Below are 23,260 nucleotides of genomic sequence, written 5' to 3' on the forward strand. Positions count from 1 at the left end.
GTGCAGTATTGTTAACTGTAGTATTCAGTTAACTGCAGTACAATATAGTCACCATACTGTACATTTAAAAAACTTAAGAAGATAATTTTGATTACACAACGTCAAGAAGCAAAGTTTCGATGATTTAGTTTCAATTTCAGTTACAGAAAAAAAACCCTCACTGTTTGACTTGTGTGACACATTAGTATTTTTATGTCATGAGGCTGATTTTTTACGAACTATTTTGTGTTATATTCAATGAGAAAAGCTGGCTAGCAGAACCTTCATGAGTTCAGACAGAAGAGAGGACTGTTTGGAGGCTCTTCGTAATGAACCCCCTGTGACACTGGTTTTATTACTTTTGTCTTTTAAGTCAAAATCATTTATTAATAAGTGAAGGTAATATTCCTGGCTCTAATTTTCTCTCTTTTCTGTCTCTGTGTTTGTATGTTTGTGCTGATACGGGGCTATCTAGTCCTCTTTAGAAAATTGGCATTGCATAGTAAAGAGCCTGGGCTTTTGATCTGCTCAGATTCAAATCTAACTACCACTTAGCCAACCTATGGGACTTGGACCAAGGCACTTTGTCTCTCTGCCTCATCTGTAGAGAGAACACCATCCTGACCCTTTTAGGGTTGTGGGAAAGGACTAAATAATTGATAAAGATCTTGGAATACTACTCAGCTCAGTCAGGGAGGGTGAGGTTGTTTTTTTTTTTTTTTGTAACCACCATTATTAACATTACAAATGGGTACCTGTTATATGTACATGTCCTACAACTTGCTTTTTTCATTTAGCAACTTCAGAATACTCACTGCTGGTGCGTATAGATGCTTCACATTCATTTTCACCGGAGAATGAATTTAAAGTATTCTCTTTTAAAATGGATAGTTTTCTATGTTTTGTAGGATAGAGTCTTAGAAGATTAACTGCTCAGGTAGTGGATATGCACATTCAGAATGATAGGTATTGCTAGATTACTTTTCAAAAAGTGAGGGAGGGATTTGAATGCCCATTTCCTGAATTACTATCGGATATTATCAGTCCTTTTGATTTTTGCAAATCTAGGGAGGAATAGTAACCACTATCTCATTGTTCTGTGCTCATATGATTATCTTTTTTGTATTATGCTCATCTTGTTTCTTAGCCAGTTTTTATTGACTTTCCTTTTTTGTCTATAGGATTGTTTGTCTTATTAATTTGTAGCCACTTTCAATACATTCTGTATAATAATCTTTAGTCTTTTATAGCCCGATGTTTGTGTTTTAATTCTTTGTATGGCATCTTTTGTGCTACATGTTTATATATATATATAATCCATAAAGCGTAAAAGACATATATAATCTAGTGTATCTTTTATGGTTTCTGGATTTTATGTTTTGCTTAGGAAGACTTTTAAAGTTATAAAAATATTGCCTACATTTTCTTCCAATATTCTTATAATGTTCTTTTTAAAAAAAGATCTTTAAATCTTTAAACCATTTGGAATTTATATTTGTTTATATATACATTTTTCCAAATGGGGAGCTATCCATCCAACAAAATCAGCTTGTCAAATTTTATTTAAAAGTTTTACAAAAAAAACCTTAGAATTGCATTGAATTTGTAGGATACTGTGGGAGTGGTTTCAAGATTCATGGGAAGTTCAGTTTCCATGTTACAACTCTCATTCAGTTCTACCTTTAATGAATGCTGCTGTAAGTTAGATACAGTAATGATGTTTCAGTCAACAAGGGTCCACATAAATGACAGTGGTCACATAAGATTATAATGAAGCTGAAAAATTCCTGTCACCTAGTGATGACGTAGCTGCCTCAGTGCAACGCATTACTCACGTGTGCTGATGCCAGTGTAAACAAACCTGTGCTGCCAGTTGTATAAAAGCATAGCACATACGATCATGTACAGTTCATAATACTTGATAATAAATGACTCTTACTGGTTTCTGTATTTGCTATACTATACTTTTTATCGTTGGCGTGTTCTTTCTAACGATGAAAAAGGTTTGCTGTAAAGCAGTATGCCGTGTTACGCTGGCAGCAGCCTCATGTCTCAAGTTCACTTCATCTCTTGATTGCATAATTTTCTCTGGCACCTGATGTAATCTGATATTTTATAAATTAAGTGTAGCCAGCCCAAGTGTACAGTGTTTATAAAGTCTATGGTAGTGTCCAGTAATGCCCTAGCCTTCACACCCACTTACCTCACTGACTCACCCAGAGCGCCCTATAGTCCTGTGAGCTCCATTCCTGGCAGGTACGCTATGCAGGTGTGCCATTTTATATCTATGTTTAGATACAGATACCTTTGTGTTACAGTTGCCTGCAGAATTCAGTACAGTTGCATGCTGTACAGACGGCTTATAGCCTAGAGCAACAGGCTACAACATACAGCCTAGTGTGAGTAGGCTTTACCACCTAGGTGTGTAAAGCACTTTATGACGTTTGCACAATGATGAAATCGTCCAAACACATTTCTCAGAACACATCCCTATTAGGTGACACATGACTGTATTGTATATAAAATGATGGATAAGGTGTATTTTCAATGCCCCTTGGTCTTACAGTCTAACGGGAAAGGCAGATAGGTAACAGATAATCTATAATAATTCAGATGATAAATATCTGTACAGGATATCCCTGGGACACTAAAGAATTGTATCCGGCACAATGGAAGTATGACTTACGAGGCTTCTTGGAGAAGGTAATATGTGAGGTAAATCTTAAAGGAATGATAGAAGTTAGCAGAGCAAAGAGGCATTTTAGAGAGGGGGTAAGGGACAGCAGAAAGTAGGAACCAAGTTCTCGTGAGCAATTATGAAGTATGAAGTTGTGTATATGCCTTTTCTATTTGTAGAGTCTAAACCGTATGTGGGGGCGGCTAGGGAGCCAGTAGTCTGACTGCAGAGGCCCTCGTAGATACCATGCCAAGAACTTGGTATTTGTACTCCAGGCAATTGAGAACTACTAAGGACTAAGGAGTGAAGTAATGGTGACAAGTGGGTTTGTATGTGAGAAAGATCACTCTATGGAATTTTCAAAGATGGATTGGAGTGGCCGAGATGGGTGCAGGGAGACAGGAGGCTCTTTTGGCAGGTGAAGGAAAATGGGGGTCAGAAGGAGGAGGGAAAAGAGACACAAATATTTAGGAGGTAAAATCAGCAGGGTTTGGCGATTATGTCAGGAAGAGAAAGAAGGAAGAGTCATAGTTAATAACCAGGTAACTTAGGTGAATGGCTGAATGACTGGGACCACAGGCTGGGGCCAGGTTTGCAGGGGGACGAGGCATGTGGATGATAAGTCAAAATTAAGACATGAATTTCACTCATCTTGTGGGCAGCTGACTCTAAAGTGCAAGAGAAAGTCTAGACCACACCCTACATGGTAGCCATGAGTATACTGGCACTTATTTAAACAATGAGAAGGGGAAACGAGAACCACAGGAGGGCAGACAGATTAGCAAAAGTAAGCCAAAGCCCAAACCTTGGAGTCCATGACATTTAGGGGACAAGTAGTAGCAATAACTGACAGGCAGTAAATGCTTACTATATTTTACATGGATTCATTTTAATCCTCATAGCAATGCTAGGGATAAGGTACCCTTGTTATCCCTGTCTTTTCTGGAAGAGGAAACAGGCCCAGAAAGGCTCCATACACACAATCACGCAGTAAATGGAGGAGTTAGAAAGTCTGGCTCCACAGCCCGAGTCCTTAGCTGCTGTGTCCTGCCACCTATGGATAAAGATAAGAATGCGGAGAAAAGGAGAGCACCTCAGAAGAACAGGAAGTACTCTCTCAAGGAAGGCATCATCGGCATGTCAGGAGCCGTCCACTGAGAAGACCAGGAGGATGGTGTGTGTTAGGCCTCTCTAGAGCAGTTTTGTGCACTGTACTACTTCGGGCAGTGAACGGGCAGACGAGGAAATGGAGACCGCAAGAGTGGACTACTGTGAAAGGTCTGATGAGAAAGAAAGAAGAGTCAGCGGTTATGTAATATAGGTTTGTTTTTAATTGTGGAATCCAAGGATGCTTATGGTATGGGAAAAACCAAGGTGAAAACGATACAGGGGAGTGGGGAGAAATCACTGGAGCCAAGTTGGAGGAAGAGCATTTAATTTCCCATGATGAACTGCTGTCCCCTTGAAGCGCTCCCATGCATTTGCTGCCATAACCCATGTCCCGGCTTTTTCCTTACCTGTATTGAGAAGATGAATCCTTCTAAAACTTTTGGAATTCTTGTTTCTCTGTACATCCTTGCAAGGATTTACTCTCAGTTCTTTTTGTGCTATAGCTCTCCAGGCAATCTCATTCATCTATGTGTTAAAAAAAACCCCAAATCAGTACTCCAGCCTCAAATTACGACATGCAGCTCCTTCTGTTAACTTCCGACACCTTTTATATGTCTTACAGTTACCTCATACTCAGCATTTCCATAATGGCTCATTTGCGATGCCTCAGTTACAAGTATCTTCTCTACACCTGTGCCCCAACACATACAGTCTTCTCGTTCTCTTGGGTTTGACTTTGGTACGACCTCTGCCAAAACCTTTCCATAATTCTTCAATTCTTCCATAACTCAGTCCTTCACTGTTACGGTGCTCACTACAGTATATCGTAGCTGCCATGGGCACGTCTCATGCTTACTTGAATGTAAGTTACCAGAGGGCAGGGTTTGTGCCTTCATCTCAATTTTATCCTCTGTCTAATGAAACAAGACTCTTGGATATGGAATCAAAAGCATATGTAAGGGGTTAACACCTTGAAAAGGAGGAAAGGACACCATTATCCTATCTATGGGACTAGACTAAAGCAAGCAAGAATAGTTGCTGATCTGTCCATGTTTATAGGTTACATAAGAAGTTGAAGGTGGTCAGGGATACAATTTTCATAGTAAAGTAGGAGGTAAGGTGGTTTACTGAGAATGAGGAGAGGGTGGGGCGGCTTAGGTTTGGAGTTTGAAAGAGTAATGCAGAAACCATTAGACTGAAGGAGAAGAACAAGAGGAGAACATTCCATTTAGGGCTGAAGCGTGCTGTAGGCCTTTGGAAAATTCTAATTACTTTACTCAGACCATTTCAGATTTAGATGTCTCACATTCACCCCATGTTAGGTGTTTTTCCCATTCCTTGTAGTGATGAGCTTCTTCATGATGTTTAGGTCTACAAACCAGTATTTTTCCCTGTAAGCTATAAACTTATTCCATTTGCCTGTGATAAAAATGGTGAGCTTTAAAAACAAAATCCTTGTTTGACAGCTAAAAGACATCTTGCATATAGTCTTACTTAATCCTATACTTCCCAAATATTTCTATGTGGAAAAAAGTAAAGATTGAGGTAAAACTCTTGTGCTTTATTTTTTTTAGAGTGAAAATGCCCATATTTCTTTTAATAATAAAAATGGAAATATGCTTATTTGAAAGTTTTGTTCTGAACATAGCTAGGTTGGGAACTTCATTCTTTAGCCTGGCAGAGTCTGATAATAAAATAATGGTAACTTTTCAACAAAAGAGTTTTCTAAGCACTATTTCTCTTACCAAACATCTGCGACTGATCCACTTCAGAGCACAGTGCTTTGCCTTAACCACGTATAGATTCACACACACATATATGTATCTACGGATGTATATTGTAAGATAAAATGGAACACTATTTTTACAAGTAGTGGTCACATCTTTATAAAATGAGAATTTGGGTCCTGTAATGGCACTTATAAGTGAAATGTTCAAAACTAAGCTTGATGGAAGGAGTTGCTGAGAGACACTTGAATGTCTTTTCTTTGGGAGGAGAATGATCAGGTACTGAACTCATGCAAAACAAGCAGCCCTGTTTGCTCCAGTGGATGTGTGTGCTCTAGGCAGTATGGAGTCTTCTAGTGTATCCTTTGCCATTGAGAACATGCTACTGTTATCGTAAATGTAAATATACTCTATTTCTAAGATAGTCATACCCCCTTTTTTCAAAAGTATCACTGAAGGTGGCTGCAATTTATACTGTGGATACATAGCCTTCTGTAAAAGGAAGCATCTGTTATTAAAATAGCCCAAATATTACTCCATCGGAAGACATTGCTACCTTTTAAGTTCCCTGTACTAAACATAGTCCATGAGTTCTTTTATTATTTATTAATAATAAATATATTTGATGACATCCTATGCTTCAACTGATTTCTCAGATAAGGCCTGGAGCAAATCTTTATAGACAGTGGAGTTCATGAATCGGGGATATGAGTCTCTGTGCATTAAGGTGTAAATCTGAAGTTGTGCGTCATCGAATATATGTTGGGATGGCTCCACCATGTTCCTGTTGATGACTTCTCTTACTCGGGAGTCCAAGCTGACCTGTCAATAGAAACAAGTAAGAGTTATATTAGATGCGTTTCTCTTTGAAGTCCATCCCAAACTCCCATAGCTTGGTCTAGTTTTTAAAAGTCCCAAATCAAGCAAGGTCATCCAGAAATCTAAACTGTCCAAAGAGACACTGACACATAATGAACGGGGGTTCTCAAACTTCAGCGGCAGCAGGAGCCCCTGGGAGGCTTGTCAAACAGACTGCTGGGCCCCACCTGCAGAGGCTCTGACTCAGTTGGTCTGGGGAGGGGCCTGATGATGTGTATTTCTCACAAGTGCCAGGTCATTCTGGTAGGGATCACACTGCTTTAGAAAAACACAGCATTGTTTTTCCTCTCTAAAATGAGTGTACTATGTCCTTTGAAGAAACAAGGTAGCATCCATAGACTGACCCCTTGCTAAAGCCTAAACGTTAAGGGATACAACCTGGAGGTCCCAGGCTGCGGCTGCCAGAACAGTTGTGGATTCCTGGGGACGAGTGCCAGGCTGGCCGCTGAAGTGGGAGCTGACTCAGAAGCACTGTGGAAGGGTTAAAATCTTGGGGCCTTTGTTTAAATCCCAGCTCTGTCACTGCTTAATTGTGGGGCCTTGGCCAAAGTAAATAGTATCCTAATGAACTGCTCCATAAAGTGGGGGTGATGGTGGTGATAGCTGGTGAGGATTTAAGGAGAATTTATTTAAAGTACTTGGAATGCAGTCCTTAGGGAATGTTGGCTCATCCTAGACAAGGCTGGCTCCCAGAGCAGAGCAAGCTACTAGCCTCAGACTTTCCCACAGGGCAACAGACAAACAAGAGTATAGGCCAAAGCAGCAAAGATGAATTCGCACTGTTCCATTTCATGTGAGGAACCTTAGCTGGACCAGCTCCGCATCAGTAGACCGTGATGGTTCCAATGCTGTGCAATGCACACTTGCTTAATATAAAACCCAAAATATGACTAGCTAAGTCATTAAGTATTGACTTCAATGATCTACCTTTCCAAATGAGTATATCTGCCCTCCTCCTGGAAAGGCTCTTTTGCCTACTCACAGGTAACTCAAAGCTAATAATACATTGAAGACATTCCCAGCATCTCCACATCTTTTTCTTGTATAGCTTGTGAAAGGATGGAACTATTTATTCCCACCCAATTTGGAGTCCTGCTCATCCTTCATTTTCCCTCTGGCTCTATATTCAGTCACAAAGTCCTGGTGACCCTACCCCTTTAACAGCTCTTGAATGTGTCCACTTCTTCCTGTCTGCCATGCCCCTTGCGGAGGCTCACTCACCATTTCCTGCTGGACTTGTTCACCAGCCTCCTAACTGGTCTCTTGTTGTCAGTCTTGTACCTTTCCAAACTGCGCCATGGTTTGGCCAGAGGAATCTTTCTACAGTGCAAACCCCATCCTGACACTCCAGCTTCAGCCCTTGCACTGGCTTGTTGTGTTCTCAGGATCAAATCCAAAGCTTACGAGTTCCAAGTTGAAACTTATGAACCCTTTAGGATCTGCTTCCACTGATTCCCCAGCTCACTATTTCACACAAGAACTTAAAGGAATTGGAATTCCCTTGGTATTTAAAGAAAGAAGGAGCTAGAACTAGCCTGTCTTTCTTCCTTCTGTCTAGAATAAACCTTTCCCATCTCTTCCGCCTGGCTGACTGTACTTCTTCAGGTCTTGGTTTAGATGTCACTCCCTTGTCCTGGGAAGCCTTCCCAGCCCTCTGAGCTCATCTGTAAGGCAGCATTCGCCACTAGGCAATCCTCCGCTAGACGCTTCTTGAGTCTAAGGGCCCAGTTCTTGGGAGCACAGCTCCTGCCAAGGGGGACTCAGTGCGTATTGACGGCTGAAAGGAGGAACACTCCTGTTCTTGTTAGACAATCAGACTGAGTTATTGTAGAAAACATCAAAAAATATTCTGGTTCACAAACACTTGAGGCACGGATGGAACTGTTTCATTCTCTACAGCCTCTACATGAAGAATATCACTGTGAATGCAGGGTCAAGACAGCGCCTGGTCAGGACAGGTAAATGAACACAGGGTCACTGAGAGTGGCTCTCAGGTGTGCCAGGGGCTGGGGTTGGGCTTTGCACTGTCCCCTTTCCCAATCCTCCCACACATATTGGCAAATGGCGATGTCTCCTTCGTACACGTGAGGAAACAGGTGTCGAGGTTCAGAAATACACGCAAGGTTATGTGTCTGTTAAATGAGAGAACTGGAATTCAAACCCAGGCGAATCCGATCCCAAAGCTATGCTCTTAAAACTTTTAAGCTTTTACATTTCAAGTAATGAAGGCTTATCTTTGGGAGGAAAATGTCATCTTTTTGTGTCATTTTTGCTTCATAAAGTTGCTAAGAAGTATTTTGTTTGTACAGTGTTTTAAAGGATAGCGATGAAAAATCTTGCTTTAAAATAGAAAGGGAAATCACGACAAAATGAAAATATGTGGAAGCTATAAATTAAAGGATAAAAATTCTTTTGCTTTTTATTAATCCAAAATGGAAATAACTTTCTGAACTCCGTATTCATACAACTGTCAACTGAATATCTCCAACTTCACGGTACGAAGGTAAGTAAGCAAAATTGAGCTCAACTCCTTCTACCAAGCATGCTCCCCGTCTTGTCTGCCCAGTTTCAGCCAACTGCACGCCACCTGGTCTGCCCAAGCCATACATGTGGGGGTCATCACAGACACTGGGATTGCCCCCTCACATCAAATCCTCCCCAGTTTCCCTTCTGCTGGCTGAGTCAGGCTCTCATCACTTCCAGTTTGGACTACTCAGTTGATCCTCTGTCATCTACCTCTAGTCGTCTTCTCCAAATCCATTCTGCAGCCATACTGGTCTTTCCAAAACCCAAACTTGTTGATATTACCAGGCTAAAATCCAAGGGCTTCCCAGGATAGAAATCAGAAAACCTATCATGGCTCCCAAATCCCTCGATGCCCTTGGACCATCCACTGTCCTTACCCTCCTCCTACTGCCTGACATCAGCCCTCACAGTATGGTAAACATGCAACACTTTGGTCATACCTAACTACTGACACTTTCACTGTGATATGACTGAATATTTTTATCCTAGGCCCATCTAGTCCTATCTTCTGGGATGTCTTCATCCTCTTGAGTTTCTTATAATTTCCTTTATATTATCTACAGCCTCTCCTAGTATGTCTCTCCCATTCCTGCCCCATCTACTGCTGATGGCTGACTGCACTGCCCCTGTTAGGGCTCTGAGGTGTCTTGCCAGGGGCTCCCAGTCTGGTCGCTCCCTTGTCTATGAGATCTCTGACAGGAGAGGCCCTGTCAGAGAATAACTTTATATTCTTAGTGGCACATAGTATGAAATAATGAATTATTTTATAATGAGAGCTACAAGGCACTTAGTTTTGAGACCAACTTAACCTCCTAGATTTTGGAGTCAAAAGAACAAAATCTCTGAGAGGAAATCTTGCTTGATTTCACTCATAACTTCTTTGATATTAAAAAAAGGACACCCTGGAGAAAGCCACTGAAGCATCGGTATCATATAAGTGATGCTATTACTGTACCAAGTAGAGATACCTATAAACAAGAGTTTGCTCAGAATTAAAAGATAAATTTATAGGGTGTAATATTTTTAAACAGTATTAATAGTAAAATGTATAGACTGCCTCTTCTGGAGAATCTGATCAAAGTTATGGATACTTTTTTTACAGAGAAATGCTTGAAATCTTTCACAGATTTCACAGTGCACTTGGAGCCCACTGGTGGTCAAAGGGATTTGAATATAATTGGCCCTTGGGTTGGGGCGCCAAACCCCTGTGTAGTCAAATATCCACGTATAACTTTCGACTTGCCAAAACTTTACTACTAGCCTACTGTTGACTGGACTCCTGACCGATAAACAGGCAATTAACACAGATTTTGTATGTTATATGTATTACATACTATATTCTTAAAGAGAAAATACATTTACAGTAGTATACTGTGTTTACTGAAAAAAATTTGCATGTAAGTGAACCTGCACAGTTCAAATCAGTGTTGTTCAAGGGTCACCTGTACTATGAATAGTGGGTGGAGTTGTTTTCTATATTTTGGAGTAGCTGTATCTGTGCCAGGTGGCCAAACGGAAGGGGTTAATTTTAACCCTTTGGCTTTCTGGGGGAAAACCCTTCAGTAGGTACATACCTCTTTAGGAGAAAGAATAGAAATGTAGTCTTCATATATTATCCTCGCTTTCTCTTCAATAATGTTTTTATTAACTTCTTTTTTCAGTTCCTCACAGGCCATCCAGAAAAGCATATTTTCTTCACTGAATTCTGTTCGGAGGAATTCACGGAAAGCATTCCTTCCTGCTGGAGTGAGCATTAACTTGTCGAATGACTGTGCCCAGGCTCTGACTTCTTCCAGAGTAGGAGTTGGGCTTCGTGGAGACAGAAAGAAAGGGCCAAAGGGAGTTATGTTATTGGTTAATTTGAATTTCATCACTAGAAACCTATCTTTTTCCTCTCTGAGAGTGACAATGTGCACACAGGCCCTTTTAGGAAGGGAAAGAGCTGTTCTCATTTCTTTAAGCCTTTAATAAAAACATGAATTTGGTACTTTCAAATTGTCCGGCTGGATTGCATGGCTACTACCAAAATGCCTATAAACACAATTGCCAGAATAACTGCTGAGAAGGTACTTGTTCACATTTAGGCACATCCTGGCAGTTTTTAAATTATAAAAGAGAAATCCTATGACCATCTAAGCATGAACTCCCTAGTCACGTGACAGACCTGTCAGCCCTAACCACAGTGACTTCCAGAAGAGCAATGGGGCAGTGTCCACTCAGTATTTTTTTTAAATGCGAAAGAGAATTTTAAAGAGAAAGAGAAAAGAACATAAATTGTAAAACTGCAGGTTATGAAGGGTGCCAACAAAAACGAGCACTTAAGAATTCACCATTTTCCTTAAGAACCAGGCCGTCACCAACAGCTGTGCTTACGTCTGCGCATGGCTCTCTCAACTCCCCTGTCACTGAGGGAACCACTATTCTTGACTTTGGACTTTCCATTTTAGTTGATTTTTTAATTTATATTTATAATTATATCAAGGTCAGAAAACATGGTCTGTTTAATAATTAATGATCCTCATTCTTTCTTTTCCCTTACTCTTATTTTTCATAGTTTTTAGTATGTATGTATCCCTGAAGAATATGTTCTTTAGTTGTTTTTTCTTAACTTTATAAAAATGGCTTATTATATGTTGTCTTTTGCAGCTTCCTTTTTTCACCTAACATTGTCTAAGATTCATTCACCCATGTTGCTGTACATGGCCATAGTTCCTGAACAGGATTCATAACTAATTTTCCATTTTTGTACTGTCCTCATCTGGTTTTGGTATCGCTATTATACTGGCCTCTTAGACATCTGGGTAGTTAGACAAGACTTGTACAACTTGGAATGACCAATTCCTAAAATGTCTCATGGAACTAATCTGCAAAACCAATTGGATCCACTGTTTCATAGGAAGGTGATAAGAGTTAAACTAAAAAAGACATGTTGAAGTCCTCAGCACTTCAGGACGTGAGCTTATTTGGAAAGAGGGTCTTTGCAGATGTAATCACATTGAGTTCATTAGGGTGAGCCCTAACCCAATGTGACTGGTGTTCTTACAAAAGGGGAATTTGGACACACAGAGACAGACACAGGGGGAAGACATCATGAAGACAGATGGAAAATACTGTCAAGTGACTGGCATGAAATATCTACGGGCTGAGGAATACCAAAGATTGCTGGCAACTACCAGAGAAGCTAGAAGCAGCGAGGAAGGATTGTCCCCTTGAGCCATCAGAGAGCACAGTCCTGCTGACACCTTGAGTTTGGACTTCTGGTCTCCAGAAAATAATATTCAAAAAATTAAGAAAAAATAATACAGAGAGATCTCATGTACCATGTGCCCAGTTTTCCCCACGGTAACATCTTGCAAAACTACAGCACAACTTCACAGTCCTGGATATATTGGAGAGTTGAATTCTGCTTACTTAGTTCTGTGATTCCATATTTAATTAGCTTAAATATTTTAGAAACCATTATTTTATATTTCATTACAGATACTTTAATAACATCTTTACGCCCTTGGGCTCTAAATCTAAGTGTTGTTTCTACTGACTCTCATTTGGGGTGGGTGGTTTCCTTTTAATTTCATAACTTCTAGTTTTTCTCTATCTTTGGGAAACTATGAGTTGAAATTGAGGATGTTTCTTTTCCTCCAGAGAAGATGTTTGTTTGCCCCTTGTGAGATCTCAGAGGTGTTACTGACCCAGGACAACTTCAGCTCCCTTCACGGATCAGGACTAATCAGAGAGACTGTTTTAACACCTTGCCTCGACCCCACTCTGCAATTGCCCTTGGAGAAAACTCTTCTTTCCTGTGGTTAGCAGTCCCTACTCAGTGTTTTGCTTACTTTTTATTCGGTTTGTTTTCTTACTTTCGGTGAGCGCAGCACTGCAAAAACTTTGAGACTTATGCAAAATCAGTTATTCGGTGTTGGAAAGTCCCTCAGATTATCCACTAAGACACAAGGCCCAAAGATCTCTAATTAGTTTTGAGGGTAAAGCATGTATACCCAAAATATGCTATGTAGGTAACTTGTCCTAATTACATGAATATCATAGAAAAAAACACTCATGGAGAGATTCACAATGTAAATTCTATGTCCTTTTCTTGAAATCATATCTTGAAGATGGATTACAACTGACCCAGCAGTGCAACATAAATGAAAAGCTCAAGACCAGAGAAAGTGGCTTGTAGAAAGAGAATAGTTGGCAGAGAAAACAATCAAACCTAGATGTCTAAACAATAGTTTCAAGTTCAGTTTCAAAAAGAGATTCAGTGTGTAAGATGGATTCCATTTCGTTACAACTGAATCCACAGACAATCCCTTTGAGGATATAAAAAGAAACTATTGATGGCAGTTTGTATATCTGGAGATTGGAATGAGGTCTAGAATAAGAGGAAGATTGAGTTTTATTGTAAAAATTTTCTATTACTTGGATTTTTGTTTTTATAGTGGGTATTTAAATTTTCTTCATGAAGAAAGTATTCTGTGTGAAAATATAAAATAGAAAATTAATTTTCTAGTTAACTAGAAACTTAGTTTTGAAAGATGTTTAAAAGAGAATTTAAAAATAATAAGCTAAATAAGCCAGACAGAAAAAGTTGAAAATGATAACACTTATATGTGGAATATAAACCTAAAAGCAACAAACGAACAGGACAAACAAACAGAGACTCATGGACATGGACAATGGACTAGTGGTTACCAGAGGGGAGAGGGGAGGGGGAAGAGAGGCGGGAGGAAGGGGAAGAGGGGAGGGGGGAGAGGAGAGGTAGATGGGGGAAAACTTTTAAATCATTTCTTCAATTAAAAAAATAAATGAAAAAAATTTAAAAATAAATTTAAAAAATAAATAAAAATAATAACAAAGTAATCTATGTAAAAATCCTGGATTCTTTTTAGAAAGGTTAATTGGTGAGGCTTAGTAAAGTATGCTAAATTATGTTCCTTACATGTGAGGATTTAAAAGATATCTCTCTTCACTCCTGTCAGTTTAAGAAATATATATTAAAGAATGATTTTGAAAAACTTAAAGATAAAATCATTAGTACATTTAAAAAAAAAATAAGAGCATATACTTTTCATAGTACTGAAGAACCTCAGAGCAAAAAAATCACAGTTCATACAGCAAAAAGACAAAACAGAAAAGAAAAAAAATTAAGGAGATAATTAGGTGGTATTACAAGCAGACTATCAAAGAATATGCTAGAAGATTAAACATATTAGTAATCATCAAAATAACGGGCCCAACATAATTGGATTCTAATTATCTATTTAGACACAAAGACTCAAACTGGGCCAAAATCCAACACTGGGAAACATACAAAGTATTACCAAAAATTAAAGACAAATAGACATGTAAAGATACATGACGCAAATGCGAATAAGAATAATATTAATATTGAAGTAGAATCGGAAGCAACAGGAATTAAATTGAACAAAGAGTCCTTTTATATCACTGGATAGGACTGAGAACTAATAACGGCCAATATATATTGAATGCTTGCCTCTTTCCAGGCTCCATTCTCAGTGCTTTACTGGTATTATTTAATATTCACAACAACCTTTCTTTGGCTTCACCACAACACACTATGATTATCCTCATTTTACACATAAGGAATTAGGAGGCATAATGCAGCTACTAAGTAAAGTGCCCAAGGTCCCGAGGTCCTGCTGGCAGGATAGGTAGAGCCAGATATAGACATTCTGGTTTCAGATAGAACAGCCTAAAAGCTTTGGTACAGAATACAATATACTGGAATATATAAGATAAAAGCTATTTTTAACAAACTCAAGTTGTGGAAGATTTTAATGTGCTTCCTAGACTTTGAAAAATATAGGTAAGAATAAAGAAGATAAAGAATGGAGCAAAACATTTAATAATCTTTTAGACTATTTGCTTTTTTCCATTAAAAATAAGCACTATAATACAAGACCTTATTTGATCAATGCTTTTAGGATATTTGTTTAGCATTTGCAATTACATAGGCATAATACCAAGGAAAGGTATAAGAATAGGTAAGTGAAAGTAAATCCATTGATATACTACAGGTGGGAAAAAAGACAATTTTAAAATTTGGAATTATGGAAAGTAATTTACTTAAATTTAAAAAATAATATATTAATGGAAGTAAAGTTAACAGTTAAGGAAAAAATGAATTTTTAAAACTTTCCTGAAAACTACATGTTTGTTTCATTACGGTCTTTTATTTTAAAAACACACATATAAAAATAAAATAATGTCATGTTTCATGAATTTATATTTGTGATTAGCAGGGATTAAATTAATAATGGAACTGATTTTTCTCTTTGTCGCACAATGAATTAAAGGGAAATCTATAGAGTGAAAATGTGATGCCACATTATGATTGGTGTTATTTAATTGCAGTTAGAGAAACTATGTTCACTGAAACATAATCCCCTGCCCCTACCCCACAAGGAAAGCATTTCTATCAATTTAGTGAGCTAAACAAATGAGATTTACCTTTCTTCACAGATTGGAAGGTCATCTCTTCTGAGTTCATCAGAAGTCCTCCTGAGTCTCTGTTCTTGGTTTCTAACCGCGAGACTGCACAAAATAAGACATTTACATATCAGTTGAGATCATTCTATATAGAAAAAAGCTTTTTTATAAATATTCTAAAAAGAACTCCAGATTACCAAGTAGAACTTCTTTCTTTTCCTGAAAAAAAAAAAAGACCCTGATTGGTTTTCTTAAGAAAATCAAAAGTATGACAACAAAGTATTAGCAAAATAAATCATATTTATAATATTATGATCTACACTAATTGAGAGAGAGTATACATTTAGAATAATCGTTTTTGTAAAATCATGTCCATCAGAAAGTAGTAAAAGGGGAAGATTATTAGGATATTTTGGGTTTTCATTTATTTTTCATTTTTCAAATTTTTATTTCATTTCATTTCTAGCACCTTGAAAAGTAGTATATATTCTCCAGACTTTGCAGTCAAAATAGAAGTTTTATATATATATTTATAGACACACATACAAAAGTATTAGAGAGAACTAAGAAAGTGTACAATAAAAATCTACTATACCTTTTGAGAGGTTAAGTTTCATTATATATTTTGTACATTTCTTTCTAAATTTATTCCAAGTATTTTTGTTGTTATTATAAATGGAATTTTTATTTCTATCTCATCTTCTAACTAGTTATACACAGCATAAAGTTACCTGTTTAAAGTGTACAATTAAGTGGTTTTAAGCATAATTACAAAGTTGTACAACTATCATTACTATCTAATTTTAGAACATTTTTATCACTATGAAAAGAAGCTCATCGCTGTTCGCAGTCACTCCACATTACTCCCTATATCTCTTCTCCACAAGCATACATGCATTTACTTCCTGTCTCTATAGATTTGCCTACTCTGAATTATACAATATGTGGTCTTTTGGGGCTAGCTTTGTCCACTTGGTATGATGTTTTCAAGGTTCATATATGTTGTAGCATGTATCAGTACTTCATTCCTTTTCACAGCTTAATAATATTCCATTGTATGGATAGACCAAAACTTGTTATCCATTTACCAGCTGATGAATATTTAGGTTGTTTACAGTTTTTGGCTAATTAGAATAAAATAATTTGTCTATGAACAGTCATGTACAAGTTTTTGTGTGGATGTCTGTTTTTATTTCTTTAGGTTAGACACCCAAGAGCAGAACTGTTTTCATATGGAAATTCAGTCCCAAATTGTTTTCCAAAGCAGCTGTCCCATTTTACACTCCTATGAGCAATTTTGGAGGGATCCAATTTTTCTACATCCTTGTCAACACTTGTTTATTGTCTATATTTTTTATTCTAGCTATTTAAGTGGATATGAAGTAGTATCTCCCTATGGTTTTGACTTGCATTTTGCTAATGACTAATGACATTGAGCATTTTTTCATGTATTTATTAGGTATTTGTACATCTTTAGAGACTTGTATAATCACATCCTTTGCCCATTTTTAAATTGGTTTGTCTTTTCAATTTTTACTTTCTGAAGGCTTATTTTTATGCTAATTTTATATCTTATTGAATTCTTTTGTGTTCGCATCAGGTTAACCATAATTCTCTTGAGATTTCCAGGTATACTCTCATATCATCTGCAAACAGGGACACTATTCCTTGTTTTCCAATTCTTAGACCTCAAGTCATCTTCTCTTGCCTACGTGCATTGATGGATACCTACAGTACAATGTTAAATAGTAGGAAAGATCACAGACACCCATACTTTGTTCTTTTTTAAAAAATTTTTTTAGTTTTTAAATTTTAATTAGTTTCAAGTATACGGTATATTGGTTAGACATTATATAGTTAGTAAAATGATCCCCCCAGTTGCTCCCTCCCTCCCCTGACCCTCCACCTAGCCAGTGTATTAGCGGTCATTGCATTCCCTATGCCATGCTCCCCATCCCCATGACTGTCCATCGGCTCCAAATTTGTACTTCTTTAACCCTTCACCTTATTCTCCCAGACCCCCAAACACCCTCTGTCCATCACCAAATTGTCCACTGTATTTTTGAGTCTGTTTTTGATTAGTTTGTTCATTTTATTCCTTAAATTCCCCATATAAGTGAAATCATATAGTGTTTATCTTTCTCTGTTTGACTTAAATACCTTCTAGGTTCATGAAAGCAATATCTTTTTCCATTCTCTTCCTTTTCATATGTAGGGGTCTTGTTTTCTTATCCTTTCAGCCACTCTATCTTTTGGTTGCAGCACTTAATTATTTTCCATTTAAGGTACTTATTGATAGGAATGTAGTTGTTTATCCTTTCTTCCTATTTTTGATACATGTTTTTTCTTCTTAAAGAAGTCCCTCCAACATTTCCTGTAATACTGTCTTGGTGGTGATAAATTCCTTTAGTTTATTTTTGTCTGGGAAGCTCTTTATCTGTCCTTCAACTCTACACGATAGCTTTGCTGGACAAATTATTCTTGGTTGTACAACCTGAGCCATCATCCTGTAGAATATTTTTTGTCCATCCCTTCTTGTCCTGCATAGTTCCTTTTGAGAAATCAGCTGTCAGTCATATGGGTGTTCCCTTATGTGTAATTATTTGTTTTTCTCTTGCTGCTTTTAATATTCTTTATATTTAACCTTTGGCATTTTGATTATGATGTGTCTTGGTGTGGGCCTCTTTAGATCTCTGATTTTTGGAATCCTCTGAGCTTCCTGGGGTTTTATGTCCATTTCTTTCACCAGGTTAGGGAAGATTTCCATCATTATTTCTTCAAACAGCTGTTCGACATCTTGATTTTCATTAGTTACACTGATCAAACGAATACTTGGAGCCTTAATAGTGTCCCATATTCTCCTTAAATTATTTTTATAGTCTTGGCATCTTTTTTCTTGCTATTCCAATTGAGTGTCCTGATTTGCTTTCCTTTCCTCTAGATAGGGCATATGATCCTCTTCTTTATTCACTTTGTGTATTCCTTTGTTTATTCCATTTAATACACTTCTCATCTCAGATACTGTGTTCTTCGTATCAGACTGGTTCCCTTTTATAATTTCCATTTCTATTTTTATCTCTTTGTTGGAGTTCTCTACATTTCCAAAAAGTTGAGCATCTTTATAACTAGTGTTTTGAACTCTGCATCTGTTAGATTACTTGACTCCATTATATCTGGATTTCTGTTCTGTCATATAGTTTCTGCTTCTTTGTCTTCCCATTTTGGCTGCCTTTGTGTGTCTGTTTCTATGTACTAAGCAAAGCTTCTAAGTCTGTCAGTCTCATTAGTGTGGATTTGTGAAGTAGGTGTCCAGTGGCACAGTCCTGAGAGGGGTTCAGCTATAGGCCAAACTCAGCCCAAGCTTCTACCCCTGCGGATCCACATGTTAAGATTCAGCAAACAATCCACAGATGCTGTGCTTATAGTTGCCTCAAAAGGCCACAACAAAAACCGAGGCCAGCTGCTTCCACCAGTGTGAGTCTTGGCAAGGAGCACCTGACTCACTGAGGATATACCAGGATGTAGCTTGGGTGGGGCCTCAAGTTGGGGGAGGTGGGGTTTCAGGGAATCCTCTGGGCAGAGCAACCTTTGTTATCCAGTTTGATGATGTCAGGGCTATGGCAGCACTGTGTCTGTGCACTGGGAGAAGTAGGGCTCAAAAGGGAACAATGGATACCACTGGTACTTCTGTATTGAGCGAGTCTCGCTTAGGCCCTCACTCTGACAATGTTTCCCTGTAAGTCCCTGGTGCCCCCTGCGCACAGCCAAATCGGCACTAGTGCTAGAGTGAGCAGATCTGTCACCATATAAATCTGCTCCTGGATGAGGCCCCTTTAAGGGGCGTCTGCGACTGCCACAGCCTCCATTCACTCAGCCGCTCAGGACCAGGCAGCCCCACGTCCTTGCTCCATCCTAACTTCTGCCTTGCAGGGTGCTTTCTTGGATTTCCCTGTAGTTGTATGGCTTCTTCATCTAGATCCCAGGTGATTTTTCTTTGCTGTTACTCCTTGTTTCTGTCACAACTGTGATTTTGTCTCCAGAGAGATGAACAGAGCCTCTATCATCTATGCCATTTTTTTCTCCCCCATCCTTGCTTTGTTCTTGATTTCAGCAAGAATGCTTTTAGTTTCCCTTTAATATCAAAATGGATTTTTATCATTGATTATGAGTTTGCTTTATCTTACTATTGCTTCTGTATCTTACTAGTTTGCTTTATCTTACTAGAGCTACTCCGTAGCTCTATTTTTCCTCAAATGCAAAGTCATTAGAAATGCAGCAACTCTTCTGTGATGTTGCTTTCATGAAGCCAGGTCTACGAAGTTTCAGTAAATAATGGTTTCTTAAAACAAAAACAAAAACTTGAGAGGCACCTGCATGGTATTCTCTATGCAAAAGCGTTAACACAGGCTTCCCTGGCTTCTTTTGTTAAGCAAAAAAACATTACTACACGGCGGGTATGAAAAAGCAAAGAGAGAAAGGTGGATGAACTTGACACAAGATTCCTAGGAGAACTAGAAGTTATGCTATGAACCAAATAATGCAATTATTTAAGCTTTGACATTTTTTCCATGCCTCATTTTTTTAAAAAGTAGAAATATTTAAGGAGACAATATGTTCTTGAAAAAGTGAATAATATATTTTGCGTCAATATTTTAAATCCAAGTTAAATTATTATTGTTACAGTAGAACAAGAAAATGTTGATAGAAGCCCAAATCGTTTCTCACCATGTTTAAGAATTATTCAGTGAAAGAAGACCCATGTTAGATATATTTTGGTAAATTTTTGAGTTTTAAAAAGGAAAAAAAACTATTCAATCTTCTAGAAAGGAAAAAAAAAGTTTGTCAAGAGATCAAGAACCTACATGACTTCTTTTATAAAATGAAATATGAGAAGGCTATGAAGCAGAATTCTGAGATAGATAATACAAGGATTTAGATAATGCATGGCCATTTACCTTTCTTAAAAATTGGCTCTACTATGTATTATCAACATAGATAAATCTCAACATAGATAAATCTCTGGCTGTATATTTTTTTCCATTCCATTTCCCCTCTAACCAAGAGATAACTATCATCTTTAATTTGTTGTTTATCATTACCATTTATAGTTAGTTGGTCTCTACAGATGTATAAATATGTAAATACACACAGATATTTTCAAATTTCGTAAAAATGTTATTATTCAATATGCATTGCTTTAGAATTTTTCTTCCCTCTGGCACATGAATTTAAATGCTGTGCGGTATTATCGCGTTGTATAACTATACCATGACGTATTTATCCATTCTCTTGTTCCTGAACTTTGGAGACATTTTCAATTTTTCCTCAATCGGATTAATGCTGCAGTGAATCCTCTCACACTTGTCTCCTTTTGCATGTGTGCAAGAAGTTTTTCTAGGGTATGGCATAATATTTAGAAAGGTATGAAACTTTCATATATCTGATCCTTGTTAGTAGAAGTAGATTATCTAACTTTTCTTTTGGTCATTATTTTCTTATTAATCTCCTGAAGTTCTTGATATATTCTAGATCTGAATTGTTAAATGCTTTGTAACTATCTTCTCCCAGTATGTTTTATCTGTTCATTTTATTTCTTATATCTTTTGTTAAACCCATTTTAAAAAACAGCTTTATTAAGATACAATTCACACACCATACAACTCATAATTTAAATGGTAAAAGTCAATGGTTTTTGGTATAGTTATACAGTTGTGCAAACATCACTATGATTTTAGAACATTTCATCACTCCAAAAAGAAACTATATATTCACACTCACTCCCGTTTCCCTCATCCCCCGGCAATCACTAATCTACCTTCTATGAGTTTACCTATTCTGGATATTTTATAAAATCGAAACATAAAATATGCAGTCTTTTAGTGTCTGACTTCTTGCACTTACAATAATGTTTTCAAGGTTCATCCACATTTCAGCAGTTTCAGTACTTCCTGCCTTTTATGGCTGATTACTATTCCGCAGTTGGATGTTCCACATTTTGTTTCATTCATCAGTTGATGGACATTTAGGTTGTTCCTACTTTTTGGCTGGTGTGAATCATGTGGCCATGAATATTCATGTACAGCCTTTGTGTGTAATATGTTTTATATCTCTTATTAAATACATTTTCATATTTTAATGTAGTTAGATTTATGATTTTTCTTCTTTTACAGATTTTGCTGTAATTCTTATGAACACTGGTGCTAAAGCCAAGACAGTTCTGGGCAACTGGGATGAGCTAGTCATCCTAATACCAAATACCTTGCTATTTATAGACTAGTTCATTCTCTCTTTGGCTAAAGCCACTTTTGTCATATGCTGACAAAGTTTTCTATATCTCTTTTGTCGTCTTCCATTGATGTGGAAACTATATATTGTATTTCTGACTAATCATGAATAATATTAATTTTGAAAGAGAATGTTCTTGAAATTTTTTTTCAAAGAAAGTCTGATAGATATTGCTTTATCTATCATTAACATGAGATTATTTGTTTACAGCTTTGGCTTTATACTTTTTAACACAAAATTAAATACCGAGTTTTATAGCTATATTTTTTCCCTCTTATGTCCATCATTGTTATTTATTTCCCAAAACTACCTTCTGGGTTCACTTATTTTTTTCCTGAAGTACATTCTTTCTTAGTTCTTTTAGGGAGGGTCTAAAGGTCCAACTTTCTTGGCCTTTGTATGTCCGAAAATGTCAAACTTTATCCATACCCTTGAATTATAGTTTGACTAAATTTAAAGTTACTTTTCTCTAGGACTTTGAAGATACTGCTATAGTCTCTCATACACACATGTGACACATGCTACGTAAGTGGTGGCTCTGATGATGACATCTAGGTACAGATTTATATTTTATTCACCCCAGTTGGTGCTAGTAGGGGAAGCCCATTCTAAGACCTACCACCACCTTATGCCATACATTGTTCAGGCCACCATCTCAGACTCTTCTGCCCTCCTAAGACAGTAGAGAAGGAAGAGGGGACAGAGTAAATGCCATCTGGGAGTCTCACCTGCACTAGGATATCTTTGCACAGCTCTCAGACAATCATCTCTAATCATCTCACTGAGACTGATTAACAAGGTAAAAGAGTAGACAGAGGCCTAGTCTCTTCATAACTGGTGTATAGGCTCCCGGCTTAGGGTGAGTCCTAGATACCCATGTGTGTAGGGTGTATCAACATGTGCCTCTGCTCCAATTTCTAACCTAGTCTTCTAAATTCCTACTTAAGCTGAAGTCTCACCTTGAATTCCTCTTGTTAGCCCTGTCTCTCCCACATTCCCACTTACTGTCTGGGCTCTGTCCCAAGTGGACACACCACCCAGCATCATGATTCCTTTAGTCCTCGAAGTATTGTATTGCTGGATCCCATTCTCCAGACTGGGACTTCTTGGAAATTAACACTGGCCCAAGTCAAGTGGGAGCAGACCAAACTTTCCCAGACATTTCATTTTCAACCTCCACTCCCACTGCCCAGTTGTGTCTCTGTTCTTGATCAGTTACAATATCCTTCTTCACTGGATAGTGAGGTCTTGGTCCAACTTGTCGTCAAGCCTACATAAATTTTCAATAATTTAATTGCCTAAAGTTATGCACACATTTGGCTGGCACTAAGCACTTTTCAGAGCACAGTTTCAGAAACACAATTTAATGTTCCTATAATTTCTAAGTGTGAATTACATACATTTCTCCAGACCCTTAACTGTGACTCAAATGGTCAATGATGCTTTATGAACTTACTGGTAGAGGAAATACATAATCATTACTCTACCAGTAAGTTAGCCCAAATTTTAATTTTTTTTCCTCCCTGTTAAGCATATATTTTGACATTTCCCTTTCCTCAAAAACAAAAAACGAATTAACAAAGCAAAGCAGTAGAGGATAAAATCCAGGCTCTTTCTATTTCTCAAC

The 23,260-nt window shown here is 37.7% G+C and overlaps 1 protein-coding gene across 3 annotated transcripts in view; it reads right to left on the reverse strand.

Annotated features, from left to right (window-relative positions):
• Positions 1-5,312: 5,312 nt before the first annotated feature.
• RGS20 (regulator of G protein signaling 20) overlaps positions 5,313-23,260 on the reverse strand; it is a 59,240-nt gene continuing 41,292 nt past the window's right edge. For 2 of the 3 annotated variants that reach the window (XM_036232847.1, XM_036232848.1), the window contains exons 3-5: positions 15,370-15,453; positions 10,473-10,707; positions 5,313-6,315 (exon numbers count right to left, since the gene is read on the reverse strand). In XM_036232847.1, coding sequence (XP_036088740.1) covers positions 6,127-6,315; positions 10,473-10,707; positions 15,370-15,453 — 508 coding nt within the window. In that variant the 3' untranslated portion in view covers positions 5,313-6,126. Of the gene's footprint in view, positions 6,316-10,472; positions 10,708-13,777; positions 15,454-23,260 lie in introns of those variants that run through there. The other variant, XM_016146075.2, reaches the window with a different exon arrangement.

This window comes from Rousettus aegyptiacus, unplaced genomic scaffold (genome assembly GCF_014176215.1).
Source record: "Rousettus aegyptiacus isolate mRouAeg1 unplaced genomic scaffold, mRouAeg1.p scaffold_m13_p_15, whole genome shotgun sequence".
Lineage (NCBI taxonomy): Eukaryota > Metazoa > Chordata > Mammalia > Chiroptera > Pteropodidae > Rousettus > Rousettus aegyptiacus.